Raw genomic sequence first — 20,000 nt, 5'->3', positions numbered from 1 at the left:
ACGAATAGTTAGTTGCCAAACATGCATACACACATAAATATGTTAGAACAGAGGTCCCTACTCTAACTGAATGTAAGAGATTTTTTTTGACATAAATACTTTTTCCTATGAACTCCTACAATATAGATTTTTTAGTTGTATCTACTGATAGAGAAAATACAAAATTATTAAAAGATAAAATGAATTCAGTAAAGCTTACAAATAAATTTATATTTTATTAACCACAAAAAATCTACTTAATTTGAAAATATAATTGCTTACATACATGTAAAGGCCATAATATTGATTCAACTTACAAACTATGATGCTTGATGCTCAAATAAATTCAAAGATTTTTTGCAATAAACTTCCCCATGCATAGGGGCTCAGGATATATAAGTTTAGAACGTCTGTTGTTGGACAAGCCTAATTTGAGAAAGAACATAGTTTAGGAATATGCATGTTAATTTAGGATTAACATAAATTTATTATGAAAGTTACCAGATAGATATGGAGAAGGCTGTATGATACAGTGGAATAAATTTTTGGAATTTGAAAAGAATCTTGAAGATACTTTTTTAAAAACACACCGTACTGTTGCAAGAAAACTAAAGTATTGTTTTCTTTATGATTAAAAAACATTAAATACTAAAATCAGCCCAATTCACAAATATATTCCCCAAGTTGCATAACTTGATTATGTCTTTAAAGTAAGTAATTTGGAATAGAAGTTTGAGAGTTTGCTTTAGCTATTACATTTGCCATTTTACTAAAAATTTGTCAATTTAAAAAGGTTCTTTCATCAATGGAATTTGTTCATTTGAATTAGTTCTTTTGAATGTGGAATAAACATTCACACAACTAATTTGAGTATAGAAAGGTATTCTAATTTGCAATGTGTATATCTTGATAAATTTTACACTAAAATTTTCCCACTTTTAAGACTTCTTATTTTTCAAATTAAAAAAGATGCTTGCTATTTTCTTTTGTATATTTTTGATATTTTCTTTATAGTCAATAGACATTTTATCTTTGTTGTGAGTACTTAAATAAAAAAATGAAATAATAGTAGAATTTGCCCTTAGATATTTAGGATTCTTTTTTCTCCAAAGCTGAGGCAGCAAACAAACTAGAATATCAAATTGTTTTATTTTCCTAGATAAAATTGTATAGATTTTTCCCCTACATTTTCCCACTAAACTTCTTTTTTTAAAAAAAAAATCACAAAGTAAATAGAATATCTGAGAGTTTTACAATATTTTCATTGTTTTTAATATGGCATCAATCCAATTATTGGTTGTTATATCCCATTAAAAATACAGTGCATCTGTGAAACAGAGACATATCAAAAGGTTTGAAACTTAAATATTCCAGTGGTATTCTAACAATGATCCACTGCATGCTAGATTTCATTTGGATAAAGGCTTCCTAAGGTAGTTTAGATAGATAGATAGGTTAATAGGTAGATGCAGAAAAGAAGAGACAGAAAGATAGAGGTATAAGAATAGGAAGATTGAGGGGTACCTAGGTGGCTCAGTCAGTTAAATGTCCAACTTCAGCTCAGGTCATGATCTCATGGTTCGTGAATTCGAGCCCCACCTGGGGCTCCATGCTGACAGCTCAGAGCCTGGAGCCTGCTTCGAATTCTGTGTCTCCCTCTCTCTCTGTCCCTTCCCAAGTTGCTCTCTCTCTCTCTCTCTCAAAAATAAATAAACATTAAAAATAAAAAAGAATAGGAGGATTGAGTAGAGGGAGGGAGGAAGAAGGGGAAGAAGAAAGGAAACCAATATTTTGAGGCCAATCTACAAATTGCAGAGCTAAGATATAATGCTAGAGTAGTAGACATTTAACATAACAGATTGTTTCCTAATTCCAGATAATTGCTAGAAAGTTAAAAAGAAAAAAAGTAATTGCATGCATCACTTGATCTTTTCTTGTCCAGTAATTGTCAACCTGTCTAAGGAGAAATACAATAACCAGGCAAACACAATTGTGGGTATATCACAGTCTATAGGCAGCAAGAGTAAGGTAGTTGCAGGTCATACATAATTCACTGTGATCTAATTCCCCCTCATTCTTACAGGTGATCTCAACAAATTAGCAGATGGTTGAGAGGCACATTCTTATCCTTGGTTTTGACAACTTTATTTTGTCAACTTTAGTCAAAAAGAGTGAGTGCACGAGAGCCAGAAGAAAATATTAATTAATGTATATTTACCTCTCCCCATTCATATGAGCCAATATTGCCAAAAGCTGTTCCTCCCCATGAACAGAAAACAATTGTGCGGTCTGGTCTCCACCCTCTCTTAACTCTTAACATCAAGGCCCGGATAAAAGCTGTGATTATGGCAGTGCTGCTGGCCCATTCTTGTCCATAATAACTGTATGCAGTGTGATGGCGGCTGCCAACTATGATATACCGATCTGGAAACAGAAGAAAACAAGGGCCATTAACACAAAATATAAATCCTAACAATAAATTTAATGACATTACATAATCCTATTGCACAACCAAGCAACAATTATGTAAAATTGTTCTAATAATTAAGACTACTTTAACATTTTTCACCCACTGTCTTGATTCACACATCTGTGTATATCAAAGCAGAGGCAGCTGCTGAACTCAATTATGATTCCAAAGCTTAGATCCATATTACTGTCCTTTACAACACGCATTTTAATTAATGAAGTATACAAATATGCCACAATGAAACCTTTATCTAACATTTTTCCAGAATCATAGTGGGAAGTGCCCTGTAAACAATGTGTGTATGCTCAGTAAATATTAATGAACTATTAATACATATGAGGGAGTGCTTATCAGTAGCTATAAATATTAAATAATGTGGTAGTCATATATGGATTTTGAAAAAATCCAAATGAAGTATTTAGGAAATTAATTATAGCTTCCAACTTATAGTTTTATCTCCTCTCTCTGAAGAAAAAAAAAATCAACATCAAAAGTCATCCAACTACTGTAAAAGTTTCCTTCCCTTCCCTTCCCTTCCCTTCCCTTCCCTTCCCTTCCCTTCCCTTCCCTTCCCTTCCCTTCCCTTCCCTTCCCTTCCCTTCCCTTCCCTTCCTTTCCTTTCTTCTTTTTTAGAGACATACTGAGCACAAAAGGGGGGAAAGGACAGAGGGAGAAAGGGACAGAATCTTAAGCAGGTTGCATGCTCAGTGTGGAGTCAGATGAGGGCTTAAATCCCATGAAACTGGGATCATGACCTGAGTTGATATCAAGAGTCAGACGCTCAGCCAACTGAGCCACTCAGGCACACCTGTAAAAGTTATCTTTTCACATATTTCATATAATCATACAAAATCCATTAGATACAACATGAAAAAGATCTGCATGACACATAGATGGGGCCTGCTCAATATACGTTACAGTTATTGCCAATAATAAGGTAGAATAAAAGCATATCTGCTCTGAGTTTCCTCAGAGTTACCATTGAATGCTATTGGTATAGAACTATATTTATTTCACTAAATAGTCCTATACTTTCATGTAAAGGGTTTCTTCAACGAGTGTTATTTTATTCAGAGATGTCCCATAGCTCAATGGTGCAGACTTTGAAGCCAGCCTCCTTGCGTTTGGATCCAGTCTATTCAATTTGCTAGTTATATGACCTTGGGAAGCTTATCTAAACTCTTTTTTTTTTTTTTTTTTTTTTTTAATTTTTTTTTTTTTTCAACGTTTATTTATTTTTGGGACAGAGAGAGACAGAGCATGAACGGGGGAGGGGCAGAGAGAGAGGGAGACACAGAATCAGAAACAGGCTCCAGGCTCTGAGCCATCAGCCCAGAGCCCGATGCGGGGCTCGAACTCACGGACCGCGAGATCGTGACCTGGCTGAAGTCGGACGCTTAACCGACTGCGCCACCCAGGCGCCCCTTATCTAAACTCTTTATGCCTTAATTTCTTCAGTATAAAATCAAAATACAAATGGTACATACATTATTCAGTTCCTTTGAGTTTTATTTTTTAATTTTTTTAAAATATAATTTATTATCAAATTGGCTTCCATATAACACCCAGTGCTCATCCCAACAAGTGCCTTCCTCAATGCCCATCACCCACTTTCCACTCTCCCCCACCCATCAACCCTCAGTTTGTTCTCTGTATTTAAAAATCTGGTATGGTTTGCCTCCCTCCCTCTCTGTTTGTAACGCTTTTTCCCCCTTCCCCTCCTCCATGGTTTTCTGTTAAGTTTCTCAAGATCTACATCTTGGAACATATAAGTGAAAACATATGATATCAGTCTTTCTCTGACCGACTTATTTTACTCAGCATAATACCCTCCAGTTCCATCCACATTGCTACAAAAGGCCAGATTTCATTATTTCTCTTTGCCAAGTAGTATTCCATTGTGTATATAAATCATATTTTTTTATCCATTCATCAGTTGATGGACATTTAGGCTCTTTCCATAATTTGGCTATTGTTCAAAGTGCTGCTGTAAACATTGGGGTACATGTGCCCCTATGCATCAGCACTCCTGTATCCCTTGGGTAAATTCCTAGCAGTGCTATTGCTGGGTCATAGGGTAGTTCTATTTTTAATTTTTTGAGGAACCTCCACACTGTTTTCCAGAGTGGCTGCACCAATTTGCATTCCCACCAACAGTGAAAGAGGTTCCCATTTCTCCACATCCTCTCCAGCATCTATAGTCTCCTGATTTGTTCATTTTAGCCACTCTGACCAGCGTGAGGTAGTATCTCAGTGTGGCTTTGATTTGTATTTCCCTGATGAGAAGTCACATTGAGCATCCGTTTCATGTGTCCCTTGGCCATCTGAATGTCTTCTTTGGAAAATTGTCTATTGATGTCTTCTGCCAATTTATTCACTGGATTATTTGTTTTTTTGGGTGTGGAATTTAGTGAGTTCTTTATAGATTTTGGATACTGACCCTTTATCTAATATGTCATTTGCAAATATCTTTTCCCATTCGGTTGGTTGCCTTTTAGTTATGTTGATTGTTTCCTTTGCAGTGCAGGAGCTTTTTATCTTGATGAGGTCCTAATAGTTCATCTTTGCTTTTAATTCCCTTGCCTTTGGAGATGTGTTGAGTAAGAAATTGCTGTGAGTGAGGTCAAAGAGGTTGTTGCCTGCTTTCTCCTTTAGGGTATGATTTCCTGTTTCACATTCAGGTCCTTCATCCATTTTGAGTTTATTTTTTGTGAATGGTGTAAGAAAGTGTTCTAATTTCATTCTTCTGCATGTTGCTGTCCAGTTCTCGCAGCACCATTTGTTAAAGAGACTGTGTTTTTTCCATTGGATACTTTTTCCTGCTTTGTCAAAGATTACTTGGCCATACTTTTGTGGGTCCAGTTCTGGAGTCTCTATTCTATTCCATTGGTCTATGTGTCTGTTTTTGTACCAATACCATACTGTCTTGATGATTACTGCTTTGTAGTAGAGGCTAAAGTCTGGGATTGTGGTGCCTCCCGCTTTGGTTTTCTTTTTCGATATTACTTGGCTATTTGGGGTCTTTTGTGGTTCCATACAAATTTTAGGATTGTTCTAGTTTTGAGAAGAATGCTGGTGCAATTTTGATGGGGATTGCATTGAATATGTAGATTGCTTTGGGTAGTATTGACATTTTAAAAATATTTATTCTTCCAATCCATGAGCACAGAATGTTTTTCCATTTCTTTGTGTCTTCTTCAATTTCCTTCATAAGCTTTCTATAGTTTTCAGCATACAGATCTTTTACATCTTTGGTTAGGTTTATTCCCAGGTATTTTATGGTTCTTGGTGCAATTGTTAATGGATCAATTCTTTATTTCTCCTTCTGGTTCTTCATTATTGCTGTATAAAAATACAACCAATTTCTGTATGTTGATTTTGTACCCTGTGACTTTGCTGAATTCATGTATCACTTCTAGCAGACTTTGGGTGGAGTCTGTCAGGTATTCCATGTAGAGTATTATGTTGTCTGTGAAAAGTGAAAGTTTGACTTCTTCTTTGCCAATTTTGATGCCTTTTATTTCATTTTGTTTTCTGATTGCTGATGCTAGGACTTTCAATACTATGTTAAACAACAATGGTGAGAGTAGACATCCCTGTTGTATTCCAGATCTCAGGGGAAAAGCTCTCAATTTTTCTGAATGAGGATGATATTAGCTGTGGGCTTTTCATAAATGGCTTTTATGAAGTTTAAGGCTGTTCCTTCTATCCCAACTTTCTCGGGGATTTTTATTAAGAAAGGATGCTGTATTTTGTCAAATGCTTTTTCTGCATCTATTGACAGGATCATATAGTTCTTATCCTTTCTTTTATTAATGTGATGTATCACATTGATTGATTTGCAAATATTGAACCAGCCCTGCAGCCCAAGAATGAATCCCACTTGATCATGGTAAATAATTCTTTTTATATGCTGTTGAATTCGATTTGCTAGTATATTGGTGAGAATTTTTGCATCCATATTCATCAGAGATATTGGCCAGTAGTTCTCTTTTTTTGTTGGTCTTTGTCTGGTTTGTCTTCATACTTCATAGAATGAGTCTGGAAGTTTTCCTTCCATTTCTATTTTTTGGAACAGCTTGAGACGGATAGGTATTAACTCTGCTTTAAATGTCTGGTAGAATTCCCTAGGGAAGAATCCAAGACTTTTATTTGTTGGGAGATTTTTGATAACTGATTCAATTACTTCACTAGTTATGGGTCTGTTCAAATTTTCTATTTCTTCCGGTTTGAGTTTTAGTAGTATGTGGGTGTTTAGGAATTTGACCATTTCTTCCAGGTTGCCCAGTTTGTTGGCATATAATTTTTCATAGTATTCCCTGATAATTGCTTGTGTTTCTGAGGGACTGGTTGTAATAAATCCATTTTCATTCATGATTTTATCTATTTGGGTCCTCTCTCTTTTCTTTTTGAGAAGCCTAGCTAAGGTTTATCAATTTTGTTTATTTTCTCAAAAAACCAACTCTTAGTTTCATTTCTCCATTCTACTGTTTTCTTTTGTTTTGTTTTATTTTTGGATTCTATATTGCTTATTTCTGCTTTGATCTTTATTATTTCTCTTCTTCTGCTGTTTTTGGGGTGTCTTTGCTGTTCTGCTTCTATTTCCTTTAGGTGTGCTGTTACATTTTGCATTTGGGATTTTTCTTGTTTCTTGAGATAGGCCTGTATTGCAAATGTATTTTCTCTTAGGACTGCCTTTGCTGCATTCCCAAAGGGTTTGGATTGTTGTTTTTTCATTTTCATTTGTTTCCATATATTTTTTAATTTCTTCTCTAATTGCCTGGTTGACCCATTCATTCTTTAGTACAATGTTCTTTAACCTCCATGCTTTTGAAGGTTTTCCAGACTTTTTCCTATGGTTGATTTCAAGTTCCATAGCAATGTGGTCTGAAAGTGTGCATGGTATGATCTCAATTCTTTGGTATTTATTGAGGGCTGTTTTGTGACCCAATATGTGATCTATTTTGGAGAATGTTCCAGGTGCACTCGAGAAGAAAGTATATTCTGTTGCTTTAGGATGCAGAGTTCTAAATACATCTGTCAAGGCCATCTGGTTCAATGTTTCTTGAACCAGGGACATTGTTTCTTACTGATTCTGTGTCTAGATGATCTGTCCATTGTTGTAAGTGGAGTATTAAAGTCCCCTGCAATTACCACATTCTTACCAATAAGATTGCTTTTGTTTGTGATTAATTGTTTTATATATTTGGGTGCTCTCAAATTCGGTGCATACATATTTATGTTGTTAGCTCTTCCTGATGGATAGACCCTGGGATTATTATATAACGCTCTTCTTCATCTCTTGTGACAGCCTTTAATTTAAAGTCTAGTTTGTCTAAGTATGGCTACACCAGCTTTCTTTTAATTTTTTTAATGTTTATTTATTTTTGAAAGAGAGAGAGAGAGAGTGTGAGCAGAGGAAGGGCAGAGAGAGAGGGAGACACAGAATCTGAAGCAGGTTCCAGGATCTGAGGTGTCAGCACAGAGCGTGATGTGGGGCTTGAACCCACAAACTGTGAGATCATGACCTGAACCGAAGTCGGATGCTTAACCAGCTGAGCCACCCAGGTGGTCATACACCAGCTTTCTTTTGACTTCCAGTAGCAGGATAGATAGTTCTCACTTCTATCTCACTTTCAATCCCCTCACTTTCAATCTAAAGGTGTCCTCAGGTCTAAAATGGGTCTCTTGTAGACAGCAAATAGATGTGTCTTGTTTTTTTATCCATTCTGATACCCTATGTCTTTTGATTGGAGTATATAGTCTATTTACATTTAGTGTTATTATTGAAAGATATGGGTTTAGAGCCATTGTGTTATCTGCAGGTTTCATGGTTGTAGTGATGTCTCTGGTCCTTTGTGGTCCTTGCAACATTTCTCTCACAGAGTCCCCCTTAGGATCTCTTGTAGGGCTGGTTTAGTGGTGATGAATTCCTTCAGTTTTTGTTTGTTTGGGAAAACTTTTAGCTCTCCTTCTATTCTGAATGACAGGCTTGCTGGATAAAGGATTCTTGGCCGCATATTTTTTCTGTTCATCACATCGAATATTTCCTACCATTCCTCTCTGGCCTGCCAAGTTTCAATAGATAGGTCGGCTACTACCCTTATGTGTCTATTTTGTATGATAAAGCCCGTTTATCCTTAACTGCTTTCAGAACTCTCTCTTTATCCTGGTATTTTGCTAGTTTTCCTATGATATATCGTGCAGAAGATTGATTCTTCTGGGATTGTCTAAAGGGAGTTCTCTGTGCCTCTTGGATTTCATGTCTGTTTCTGTCCCCAGATTGGGGAAGTTCTCAGCTATGATTTGTTCAAATACACCTTCACCCCCTTTCTCTCTCTTTTTCTGGAATTCCTATGATACAGATATTGTTCCATTTGATTGCATTACTTAGTTCTCTAATTCTCCTCTTGTGATCCTGGATTTCTTTAATCTCTTTCTTCTCAGCTTCCTCTTTTTCCATAATTTTATCTTCTAATTAACCTATTCTCCCCTCTGCCCCTTCAATCCTTGCTGTGGTCACCTCCATTTTATTTCACACCTCATTTATAGCATTTTAAACTCATCATGACTTTTTTTAAGTTCCGTGATCTCTGCAGCAATAGATTCTCTGCTATCTTCTATGCTTTCTTCAAGACCAGTGATTAATCTTGTGACTATTATTCTAAATTCTTGTTCAGTTATATTGCTTATATCTGTTTTGATCAATTCTTTAGCTGTCACTTCTCCCTGGAATTTTTTTTGAGGAGAATTCTTCTGTTTGGTTATTTTGGCTAGTTTTCTGTCCCTTATGAGTTTTCGTTGTTTTTTTTTTTAATGTTTTATTTATTATTGAGACAGAGAGAGACAGAGCATGAGCAGGGGAGGGGCAGAGAGAGAAGGAAACACAGAATCTGAAGCAGGCTCCAGGCTCTGAGCTGTCAGCACAGAGCCCGACGCGGGGCTTGAACTCACAAACCGCAAGATCATGACCTGAGCTGAAGTTGGACGCTTAACTAACTGAGCCACCCAGGCACCCCTGCCTTATGAGTTTTAAAAGCTTGTTGTGTGCTCTCCATCTGAAAGTACTGCTATATTAAAGGGGCGTCACACACTGTCCAGGGCCTGGCCCTTCAGGAGGTGTTTTTTTTTTTGGGGAGAGTGTTACTTGATTTCTGTTGTTGTGACTTGGGTTATTTTCCTAGTGATGTTTTGGGCTCTCCACCAAATGTGCTTTGATTTGTTCCTTGAAGTAGCCCTGGAAAGGAAAACAAACAGGAAACAAAAACATGCAAACACACAAACAAAAAACAAACAAACAAACAAACAACAATCTAAAAGTAAAAAACCAGAAACACCCACTACAAGTAAAGAACAGGGTGAAGGCGATGCTGATGGAAGAGCACATACAAAGAGAAAAATGACAGGGGTGGGGAAAAAGAAGCAATAAACATTGACCAGGCAGAGAGACTAAAAGGCTTAATCCAGACAGAGAGAAAGGAAATTAAGGAAGGAGGCAGGGGGAGAAGAAATTAAGATAAAGTTACCCAGACAGAGAAACTATATAGCTTGATTATTCCAGAGACAGAGAAAGGGAAGTAAAGGAGGTGTAGAACATGTATCAAGAGAATGGATTAAATATGTCTGTTTAGACAAACCAACAACCAGAGTAACCAGCCTAGAGGAGGGAAGAGATAAGAAGGAGAAAATGAAGGAAGGATATATCTAAATAACCTCTGAGAATTAATCCAGGCAATGCAGCAGCACTGGTCTGGAGGAGTGGGTCCTCTGGTTCCTCAGCATCTATCCTGTCCCAGTAGATATGCAGTCATCTGGCACGGAGGGGCATGGTTTGGTGTAGGTGAGTCCTGCCTCCACTGTGGGCCCTGCAGATCAATCCCTGAGGCTCCACCTTGGTGGTGGTGGGGAAAGAAATGGCAACCCCCCCTCCCCCACCCAGTCTCTTCTCCACAGACCCTGTGGAGCCATCCTCACTGTGCTATGGGTGCAGACAAGGCCATCTGTCTTGTTCCACCGACTCCCATGCCCTGGAGCTTGGCTGGGATTTAAACTCCTGCTCCGTGAGCCCTGGCACTGGGAAAGCACCTCTCTATGCCACCCAATATGTGGTCCTGGCTTGTTTTGTCCTCTCTCACAGTACTCCAAGGAGGGGACCACTTTCTCCTACTGTGGACTGAGCCCCTGACCTAGCTACTGAGTCCAGGGCTGGTTTCCCTCCTCCCAGGTGCGAGAACAGGGCACCTGCCCCGGTCCATAGAAGCCCACAGTTAGAGATGGGATCCCTCTCCATCCCCGTCTGAGGTTTTTCTCTTGTCCAGATACAGTCCTATGCTTACCCAGTTGCTGTTTCTCTCCCTTTGTTTCTCCACAGAAGGGGATCCCTCCCCTTCATGCCTACACAGCCCGTTTTATCTGCCCCAGTTTGTAATCACCCACATATGGCCCACCATCCCAGTGTCTCCCTAGTAGATTCAGACTCTTTTCCTCCCAGACTCTTGGGGTTCAAAGTCCTTTGGCTTCAACCCATCTTTGTTTGAGAGATGCAGGAAGTATGGATCCCCCTACTTCTCTGCCTTGTTGGCCTCTCCTCCTAGTTGCTTTGAGTTTTAAATGAGTTACTATTTGCAAGGCACTTTTAACAGGGCCTATCACATAAGGACTGCCTATGTGTGGAATAAATGAATTATCCCTTCGTGGCAGCAAAAAGCTATTTGATGGAAAATCACTGTGTGAAGCTATTTTAGTTTTCTATACTGATTTTTGAACCAGCAATAAATTTGATCTGCCAATGTTTTATCAAAATTTAAGTAATAGTATATATACAGTGGCTGTAAAGGTTGAAACTCAGGAAATGTATTTACTCATCTCCGAGATATGTGCGAAAGTTCTGCTTGGGATTATCTGTATTCTAGATAAACCATATGTAAAAGCCTTAATACTAATTGATGATTGTTTCTAATTTTCAGAGCCATTAAATAAGAAAATCATGTTAATGAGCAGCTAATATTTTTGTGTAGGATTCAAATAAGCAAAATTTGAGAAGCTTTACATATTATACACTGAAGAATACTACTAGTAAATTGATTTTAAGAAATTGATTTTTTCTATATTGAATTTCAATTTGGAAAGCTATTTTACCCTAAAGCTAATATAGTTTTGTACAATTTGGTTTTTCCATAAAAACTAGCAAATGCACCAATGATGACAAATATTTCTGGTGCTTCAGTTAGAGATTCTGATGATGAAAACTGGTTGAAATAATTGAAATGCAACAGTACCAATTTCCAAATCTATTTATACATTGTATTTAAAGACATTAAATCAGAGGTTGTTCACCATTGCTACTGTAAGGAAATCAGAGAAAATACGTATCTTCCATAAATTTTATAGAAGTTGGCTGGCAGGAAACTTGGGGGTACGTAAAACTTGATTTCAGAATTTTCTGGGTTATCAATTATAGAGTCAATTTGACAAAAGTTGTGGCAAAAAATAATTCTCCAAGGAGAACTTGAGTAAATATCCCAACCAAATCAACAGAAGTGACACAAGTGTGCTAAATAGACCACTGCATTCTACCCTGCATACTAAGCACATCAGATAGCAGCATGTGGCTCAACCTCACAATGTATTTGGAAGTGTTGCTATATTAATCTCTTAATTAATATATGTACCAGTATGTTTTACTTTTTTAGCCTGCATAACATCATCTGAAGATGCCATAAGCATCCTAAAGACAGGCGGAAAATAATTTAAAATTTTACCAGGTGATCATTTTCATAAGCATCTTCAAAATCTAAAGCCATGTAAACATTAGGCAGAACTGTCAGTGGACCAAGGCTCATAGAAAATATAGTATAACACTGAAAGATCATATTTTGGAAATAAAAACTTTTATTTTTTAAAAAAGACATCATTAAAACTAAAATATTTTCTTTCTAAAGTAGTCTTTTCTTTTTTTTTTATTTTTTAAAAAAAAATTTTTTTTTTCAACGTTTATTTATTTTTGGGACAGAGAGAGACAGAGCATGAACAGGGGAGGGGCAGAGAGAGAGGGAGACACAGAATCGGAAACAGGCTCCAGGCTCTGAGCCATCAGCCCAGAGCCCGACGCGGGGCTCGAACTCACGGACCGCGAGATCGTGACCTAGCTGAAGTCGGACGCTTAACCGACTGCGCCACCCAGGCGCCCCTAAAGTAGTCTTTTCTTGATAAAAGTGAAAATTCCAGTGGTGTTACAGAGAAGAGCAATAAAAAAACAAAATAACCCAAAAAACCATTGGCTTTTTGTAGCTTTTCTTCATGAGGCACATGCCAATTTAATAAATCTAAACTCTGTTTTCTCATTTTGGGTTTTTTCCCCTTACACTTCCTACTTTGATTTATTTTTGAAGAGAATGAGAAAGAGAATGAAGGCCTACTTCTTCATTTCATATTGACTCACTCTTATAGTGGTGTGTGTGAACTAGTTACATCTAAAGTAGGTCATTTAATTATGCTATTACATTGTTATAGAGAATTTTCTTGTGATGGTTCATATAAAGTATAGATTATAAATAGATTATAAATATAGATATAAATACTTAGCCCTACTTACCTGGAGATGTCAAGCCCTTTAAATATCCAACAACATTAGTAACTGTTTTGAATTTGGTAACTGTCTGAATTTGCATGCTGACAATTCTCTGATCTGAAAAAAAATTTAAGATATTTATTCTCCTATAATGTGTTATTTTTTCTTAAAAAGTCAAATTAATCTAATGTCATTACAAACAATTGGATTTTTCTAGATAACAAAAGTTACACTTTTTGACAAATATCTTCTCCATATTTTGTGTAGAATTTATTTTAGGTACTAGTTATACAATGATGACTAAGTTACAATTGCTGGCCTCACAGAACTTCAGAGCTATAAATAGACAATTCTAAACTTCACATTCAGAGCTACAGTGAGGTTCAACATGAGAGCACACAGAAGACCTCAGGGAGATGTGGAAAACTCCTATTTTAAAAAAATATGTATTGGATAAAGATATTTCCAAAAAAATTTACGTACTTTTCTAGCTTCAGAAAAAGAACATGTAGAAGATAATTTAACCTTTACTGTATGACTCATTATTGCATTACCCCATTGAAAACTAAAGTATTACAGAAATTAAAAGAATAGATTTCTAAAGCTATACATATTTCCACATATTTCAGTCTTCATTTTCATCCGTGTTGTTTTGTTTCTCACCTCCATTCTAAATCGCCACATATTGCTTTGCCTTTTTTGAGTTCTTGCATCTATGCTTGATATTCAAACATTTTGACAACAAATAAGGCAAAGACACCAATCAGGAGATACATTAGTCACAGTCCTAACGCTGTCTTTGAAGACCTTTAGGGGTAACATATATTAATCCTGTATCTGATGGATCCCAAGAAGTCTGGAGGTAAGGGAGTTTCTAAGAGAGGTTCAAGGGTAGCCAGGAGGTTCTGTTGGGGGGCGGGGTGACAATTAGAAAGTAGCTAATGCAAAGTGGCAGGTCTATACTGACAGACCTTCCAATATCACTTTTTTCTGCTAGATGAAAATTGTTACAATAAATGTTTCTTCCTTCCTTGAATGTACCCTTTCTAACAACTTAAATGGGAAATCAGTATACTGGATTTGTTAATAGTATAACTAAAACAAAAGTAGAGATGCCCTGAGAGAATGCCTGAGCATCCCATATATGAGAAAAGGAAATCTGCTTAGAGCCCAAGTATTGTGGTTTTAATTCAGGTGCTATGCATTTTTGTTTGTTTTAAATTAATATAACTTGTTTCCTACAGCAGTTTCAGATTTACAGAAAAAACTATCAGAAAGTACAAAGTTCCCAAATATCCAGTGTCTTTCCCCTGACCCTATTATTAACATCTTTCATTAGTGTGATATATTCATTACCTTTGATGACCAATATTAATACATAATTATTAACTAAAATTCATAGTTTACATTAGGGTTCACCCTTTGTGTCATAAATACTATGTGTATTGAAAATGCATAACGCCATGTATCCAATACTACAGTATCATACAGAATAGTTTGACTGCCCTAACAATTTCCTGTGCTCTACCTTTTCATCCTTCCTCTACCCCGTCCTTATTGAACCCCTGGCAACCACTGATCTTTTAAATTTCTCCATACTGTTGTTTTTTTTCCAGAACATCATACAGTTGGACTCATATGTTTATTTTTAATGCTCTGTTCTACATTTGTTCCAAATAGTCCAATTAAGTAAACTTTATTATTATTATATGTTAAATGTTTATTTATTTTGGGAGAGAGAGAGAGAGAGAGAGAGAGAGAGAGAGAGAGAGAGAGCAAACAGGGGTGAGGGGCAGAGAGAGAGAGAGAGAGAGAGAGAGGCAGAGAGAGAATCCCAAGCAGGCTCCATGCTGTCAGCACTGAGTCCAACACAGGGCTCAATCTCAGGAACAAGAGATTATGACCTGAAATCAAGAATTGAGCCATCCACATGTGCCCAGAGAAGTGAACTTTACATAAGAGAGTCATTACTTTTTGTTTTTAAAAAATCTTTCCAATCTATTTCTTTAGCAACTTCTTACTACACCCATAGCCAGAAGCAAGGGAAACAAAAGCAAAAATGAACTATTGGGACTTCATCAAGGTAAGGAGCTTCTGCACAGTGAAGGCAATAATCAACAAAACTAAAAGGCAACCTATGGAATGGAAGACAATATTTGAAAATGACATATGTGATAAAGTGTTAATACCAAAAATCTATAAAGGACTTACCAAACTCAACACCCAAAAAACAAATAACCCAATTAAGAATGGGCAGAAGACATGAATACACACTTTTCCAAAGAAAACATACAGATGGCTAAAAGACACATGAAAAGATGCTCAATATCACTCATCATCAGGGAAATACAAATCACAATGAGATACCACCCCAGCCCCATCAGAATGGCTAAAATTAACAACTAAGGAAATAACAGATGTTGGTGAGGATGTGGAGAAAGGGGAATCCTCTTGCACTGTTAGCAGGAATGCAAACTGGTGCAGTAACTCTAGAAAACTGTATGGAGGTTTCTCAAAAAATTAAAAATAGAATTACTCTATGACCTAGCAATTGCACTTCTAGGAATTTATCCAAAGGATATAAGATTGCTGATTCGAAAGGGCACATGTACCCCAATGTTTATAGCAGTGCTATCAACAATTGCCAAATTTTGGAAAGAGCCCAAATATCCATCAACTGATGAATGGATTAAGAAAACTCCACGACAGAATACTACTCAGCCATGAAAAAGAATGAAAGCTTGCCATTTGCAAAAATGTGCATGGAACTGGAGAATATTATGCTAAGCAAAATAAGTCAAAGAAAAACAGACATCACATGATTTTACTCATATGTGGAGTTCGAGAAACTTAACAGATGATCATAGGGGAAGGGAAGGAAAAATAAGAAAAAACAGAGAGGGAGGCACACCATAAGAGACTCAAATACAGAGAACAAACTTAGAGTTGATGGGGGTGGAGGGCTGGGGAAGATGGGGAAAATGGGTGATGGCATTAAGGAGGGCACTTGTTGGGATGAGCACTGGGTGTTATATGTAAGTTATGAACCATTGGATTCTACTCTTGAGGCCAAGACTACACTGTATATTAACTAAATTGAGAAATAAATAAATACATATACATATATATATATATATATATATAAATTAAAAATTAAAAAAAGATGTTTACTATACCTTCCTCAAAAATTCTCTTTCAGATGAAAAAATATCACTTCTCTTCCTACTTTGCTAAGAGATTTTATCACAAGGAGATGTTAAATCATCTTTTGAGATAATTGTAAGCCTTTTCACTTTACAATGTTAAAAAATGCATATATTCCTGGAATAAGATCTACTTGGTCATGATATGTTTTCTGTAATTGGTCACTAATATTTTTAGGCTATTTCAATAAATATTTGTAAGTTATTGGTTGACAATTTTACATACCTTTTGTCCTTATCTGATTTTGATATCTGGATTATACAACCTCACAAATATTTAGAGATATTTGCTTCTTTTTCTAGATTTTCTAAGAGTTTATATGTAGCATGAGGATTTTCCATTTTACAAAGGAGTGCTAGGATTCATACATACACTGATCCTCATATTTTGTGTGCGGGATGGGGAAAGAGGGTACATTCTCAATGTATATTTTCATTTCACTTAATATTTTCAAATAAATAATAATGGTTATAAATACATTATGATTTTTAACATTTTTATTTCTTCTAATTCACTTGGATTTAGTTGTTCATTCTATTCTTGTGCTTCCAAAAAAAAAGCACTGCCATACATCTGTTATTTTGTCCCCTTTTCTGTCATTAACTCACTTCTGTTTCTTATTTTTCCTTTATCAGTTTTGCTAGAAGTAGCTAATATATTAGTATTTTCAAAGAATGAGTTTTGGGATTTGTAGATCCTTATTTTATATTTTTTCAACTTCAATATTAAGTTCTATGCTTACTATTACCTTTGTTCAACTCTACCTGGATGCCTTTAAGGCTACAGATTTTCTGTATAGATGTTGTACATTAATTTTGATACAGTCTTATTATCTTACATTCTAAATTTTAAAATTTCTATTATCATTCTTTTGATAATATACATATTAGTTCAAATAATTTTTTAAATATCCAAATACAAGGTGTGTGTTACAGTTTTAATACTGATATCTAACTTAAATGTGGGCAGAAAACAAGGTCTATATGCTACTGGTATTTTGATGTTATGTGAGAATTGTTTTGTGACCCTTAAGGTATTGCATCTGATAAATACAGAATATACATTTTAATAAAATGTTCAATATAAAAATGGGCCTTTCTTGTTAATGACTGCAGCATTTCCTATACATGTCAAATAGATCAAACTGGAAAACTGTGTAGCTATAACCTTATAGAATTGTTGTATATATTTTCTGTTAATGATTGGGACATCTTAAAGTTTCTCATATGATTTGTATTTATTAATTATCCTGGTAATACTATCAAATTGTTATTTGCATATTTTTAGCCCAGTTAGTTTCATGCATTCATGCATTTGGAGTTGCTGTATCTTTTGGATTTCTATACAGAATACATAGAACAATTATTCTTTACATCTTCTCTATCCCAAGTTTTTTCTAAAGTCTTCCTTCCCATTCCCCTCTGATATTAACATAATTACTCTATCTTTCTTTTGCTTAGTATTTCTCCAATACATATTTTCCCAGCATTGCATTTGCTTTTGCCAGGCATCCCAGGGGCATCTCTGGCTCGGGGACAATCTGTATGCAAATTTCTTGGCTTGGAGTTTCTGTACTACAATAGTAGTGGAAATTCTGAGCTAGAGTTTTTGATTTCCAAAAACAGATTTTTTTTTCATCCGGAGCTCAGATGAAGAAAGATTTCCTCCACCAGTATGTGAATTCCTTTCTAGTCTTTCTACTACCATCCCACAGTCCTGCATTTATATAGGGATGCCAGTTAAAACCCCTTGCTCCCTATAGGCATATAACCACGTCTTCTGTCCTTGTGTGAATGCTGTATTCCCACTCTAACTCATCAGAACTTCCCAATACTAGGCAACCATAGCGTAAACTCTTTTGTTTATCTGATTTTCATTCCATCTTTATCTTTTTATCTTCCATCTTTAAATATTTTATCCTGCCTTCTGCACATCCTGAAGTCTAAGATTCCTATTTAGAAGAAACACAGCGGTCTGAGAAAGTGAAGACAATCTTTTGCTCTGAGAAGAATGCTGTATTTGCACTGGATCCTTCTAACCAAGAGCAAGACCTTCTTATGTATCACTGAGCAAGGGCCAGACCAAAATAATGATATGTAATACAGCAAAAATCACCTTTTCATCTATTTATTTGCATCCCCATACATGATACTGATCCTAATACATACTGGTTTATAATATTCCATATCCATGTCTGAAAACAAATATGCATAGAGTCTGCTTCCCTTCACTGGAAGCAGCACCATGATCCCACTTTCAATTTTAACAATGAATGTCAGCAAAACTTTGGATAAACTCTTATGATGCATCTACTGCTGTTGGCATTACTAGTTTAAACAACTCATTGGTAAGGCAATATTACTCTTCATAACAATAAAAATAGCAATCTTGCAAGTTAGAATTTATTTTATAAGAATAATTGAACTCTTCCCAGTATAATCTATAATAGCAATTACAGAAAACAGCATAAATATCCCAAATAAGGAGATGACTTAGAAAATTGTGACAAAATGTGCCTGTTAAAATGTAAAAATAATATGTAGAATCATGGATATGCTATAATGAAAACAATAGAATATCAAGAGATATAGAAAATGACTGAACTTAGGTAAAAATGTGTGTGTTTACAGGCAAAATATTTAAGAAAATAGATTAATAAATGAAACAAAATTTGGGTTAGGAAGGCCTCCCCGGGTCTGCTGGGGTGAAATACTGTTGTTAAAGAGCTTGAACAAATCTGAACCCTTGGACATTTATTCTTTTACTCCAACTCCCAAGGGGTGATGGGACTTACAACCTAAGGAGACCATCTCCCATTGCTCTGCTTTATAACACCAAATCCCTGAAAACTGAGGCTGCCTGGGGAACTGGCAGAAAATGAAAGAGGTTTAGAATAGTTCCATATTATCTGAAGACATATTGACTCTCATTATGGAAGCCCAAAAAGATATACATTGGAGTCTCACTTGAGCTCTGTCTTCCCATAAGTCATAAGAAGGGTAGCTAATACCTCCAGAGCAACATAAACCCCAAGCCTAAAATATCTAGATATCCAGTTGTGAGGTCCACAGCCACACAAAAGAAACTTAACACAATGAACACATACACTACCCAAAGTAAACATATTGCAACCCACAATACATGAATTTAAAAATAAGTATTATAATTAAACACAAAACATAAGGTGATGCATTAGCAATAAGAAATAACCAGAAAACATTTTAAAAAAGATATAACAGGTAAGGAAATAGAAAAATTGAAAGAAATATGACAATAGATAGGATGAGTAGAGATAATAAGTAATAGATAGCTATAACTGAAATTGAATTTGAGAGCTATATCAGATTGAGCAATTTTCCAGAAACAACAGAAAAGGGTAGAGAGAAAATATGAAATTACAATTAAAATTCATGGTGGACAGTAATAGGAGTTCTAAAAAGGATACTAGAAGAAGAAGAAGAAGAAGAAGAAGAAGAAGAAGAAGAAGAAGAAGAAATGGAAGAAAGAAAATATTTAAATAAAAAATATTTTTCCAGAAAAAAAGGAAAAACACATTATATATTTTATATAGTAAAGTGTAAAAGCATGAAAGACATAGAGAAAAAATTTTAAAGTTCCCAGAGTGAAAAGCAGGTAACTCACAAAATAAGAAAGAAAGAATCAGATTGATATCAAGCTTTTCAAAAACAATATGATACCAAAAGCCCATAAATTAATGTTGTTAAAGAAATTTTAAAAATAGCAAAAGAAACTTTGAACCTAGAATGTTTGGTAACA

At 35.8% G+C, this 20,000-nt stretch overlaps 1 protein-coding gene across 8 annotated transcripts in view; it reads right to left on the bottom strand.

Moving 5' to 3' along the window:
- Positions 1-20,000, bottom strand: part of NAALADL2 (N-acetylated alpha-linked acidic dipeptidase like 2) — a 1,363,282-nt gene that overhangs the window by 331,188 nt on the left and 1,012,094 nt on the right. For all 8 annotated transcript variants that reach the window (XM_086674748.1, XM_086674747.1, XM_086674749.1 and 5 more), the window contains 2 exons: positions 13,044-13,136; positions 2,198-2,403 (listed from right to left, as the gene is read on the bottom strand). In XM_086674748.1, the coding sequence (XP_086530874.1) occupies positions 2,198-2,403; positions 13,044-13,136 (299 nt within the window). The remainder of the gene's footprint in view (positions 1-2,197; positions 2,404-13,043; positions 13,137-20,000) is intronic.

This window comes from Puma concolor, chromosome C2 (assembly GCF_028749965.1).
Source record: "Puma concolor isolate L17-30 chromosome C2, mPumCon1.1.hap2, whole genome shotgun sequence".
In the NCBI taxonomy this organism is placed as follows: domain Eukaryota; kingdom Metazoa; phylum Chordata; class Mammalia; order Carnivora; family Felidae; genus Puma; species Puma concolor.
Note: the sequence above shows the minus strand (reverse complement) of the source record. Positions and strands in the feature narration are given on the sequence as shown.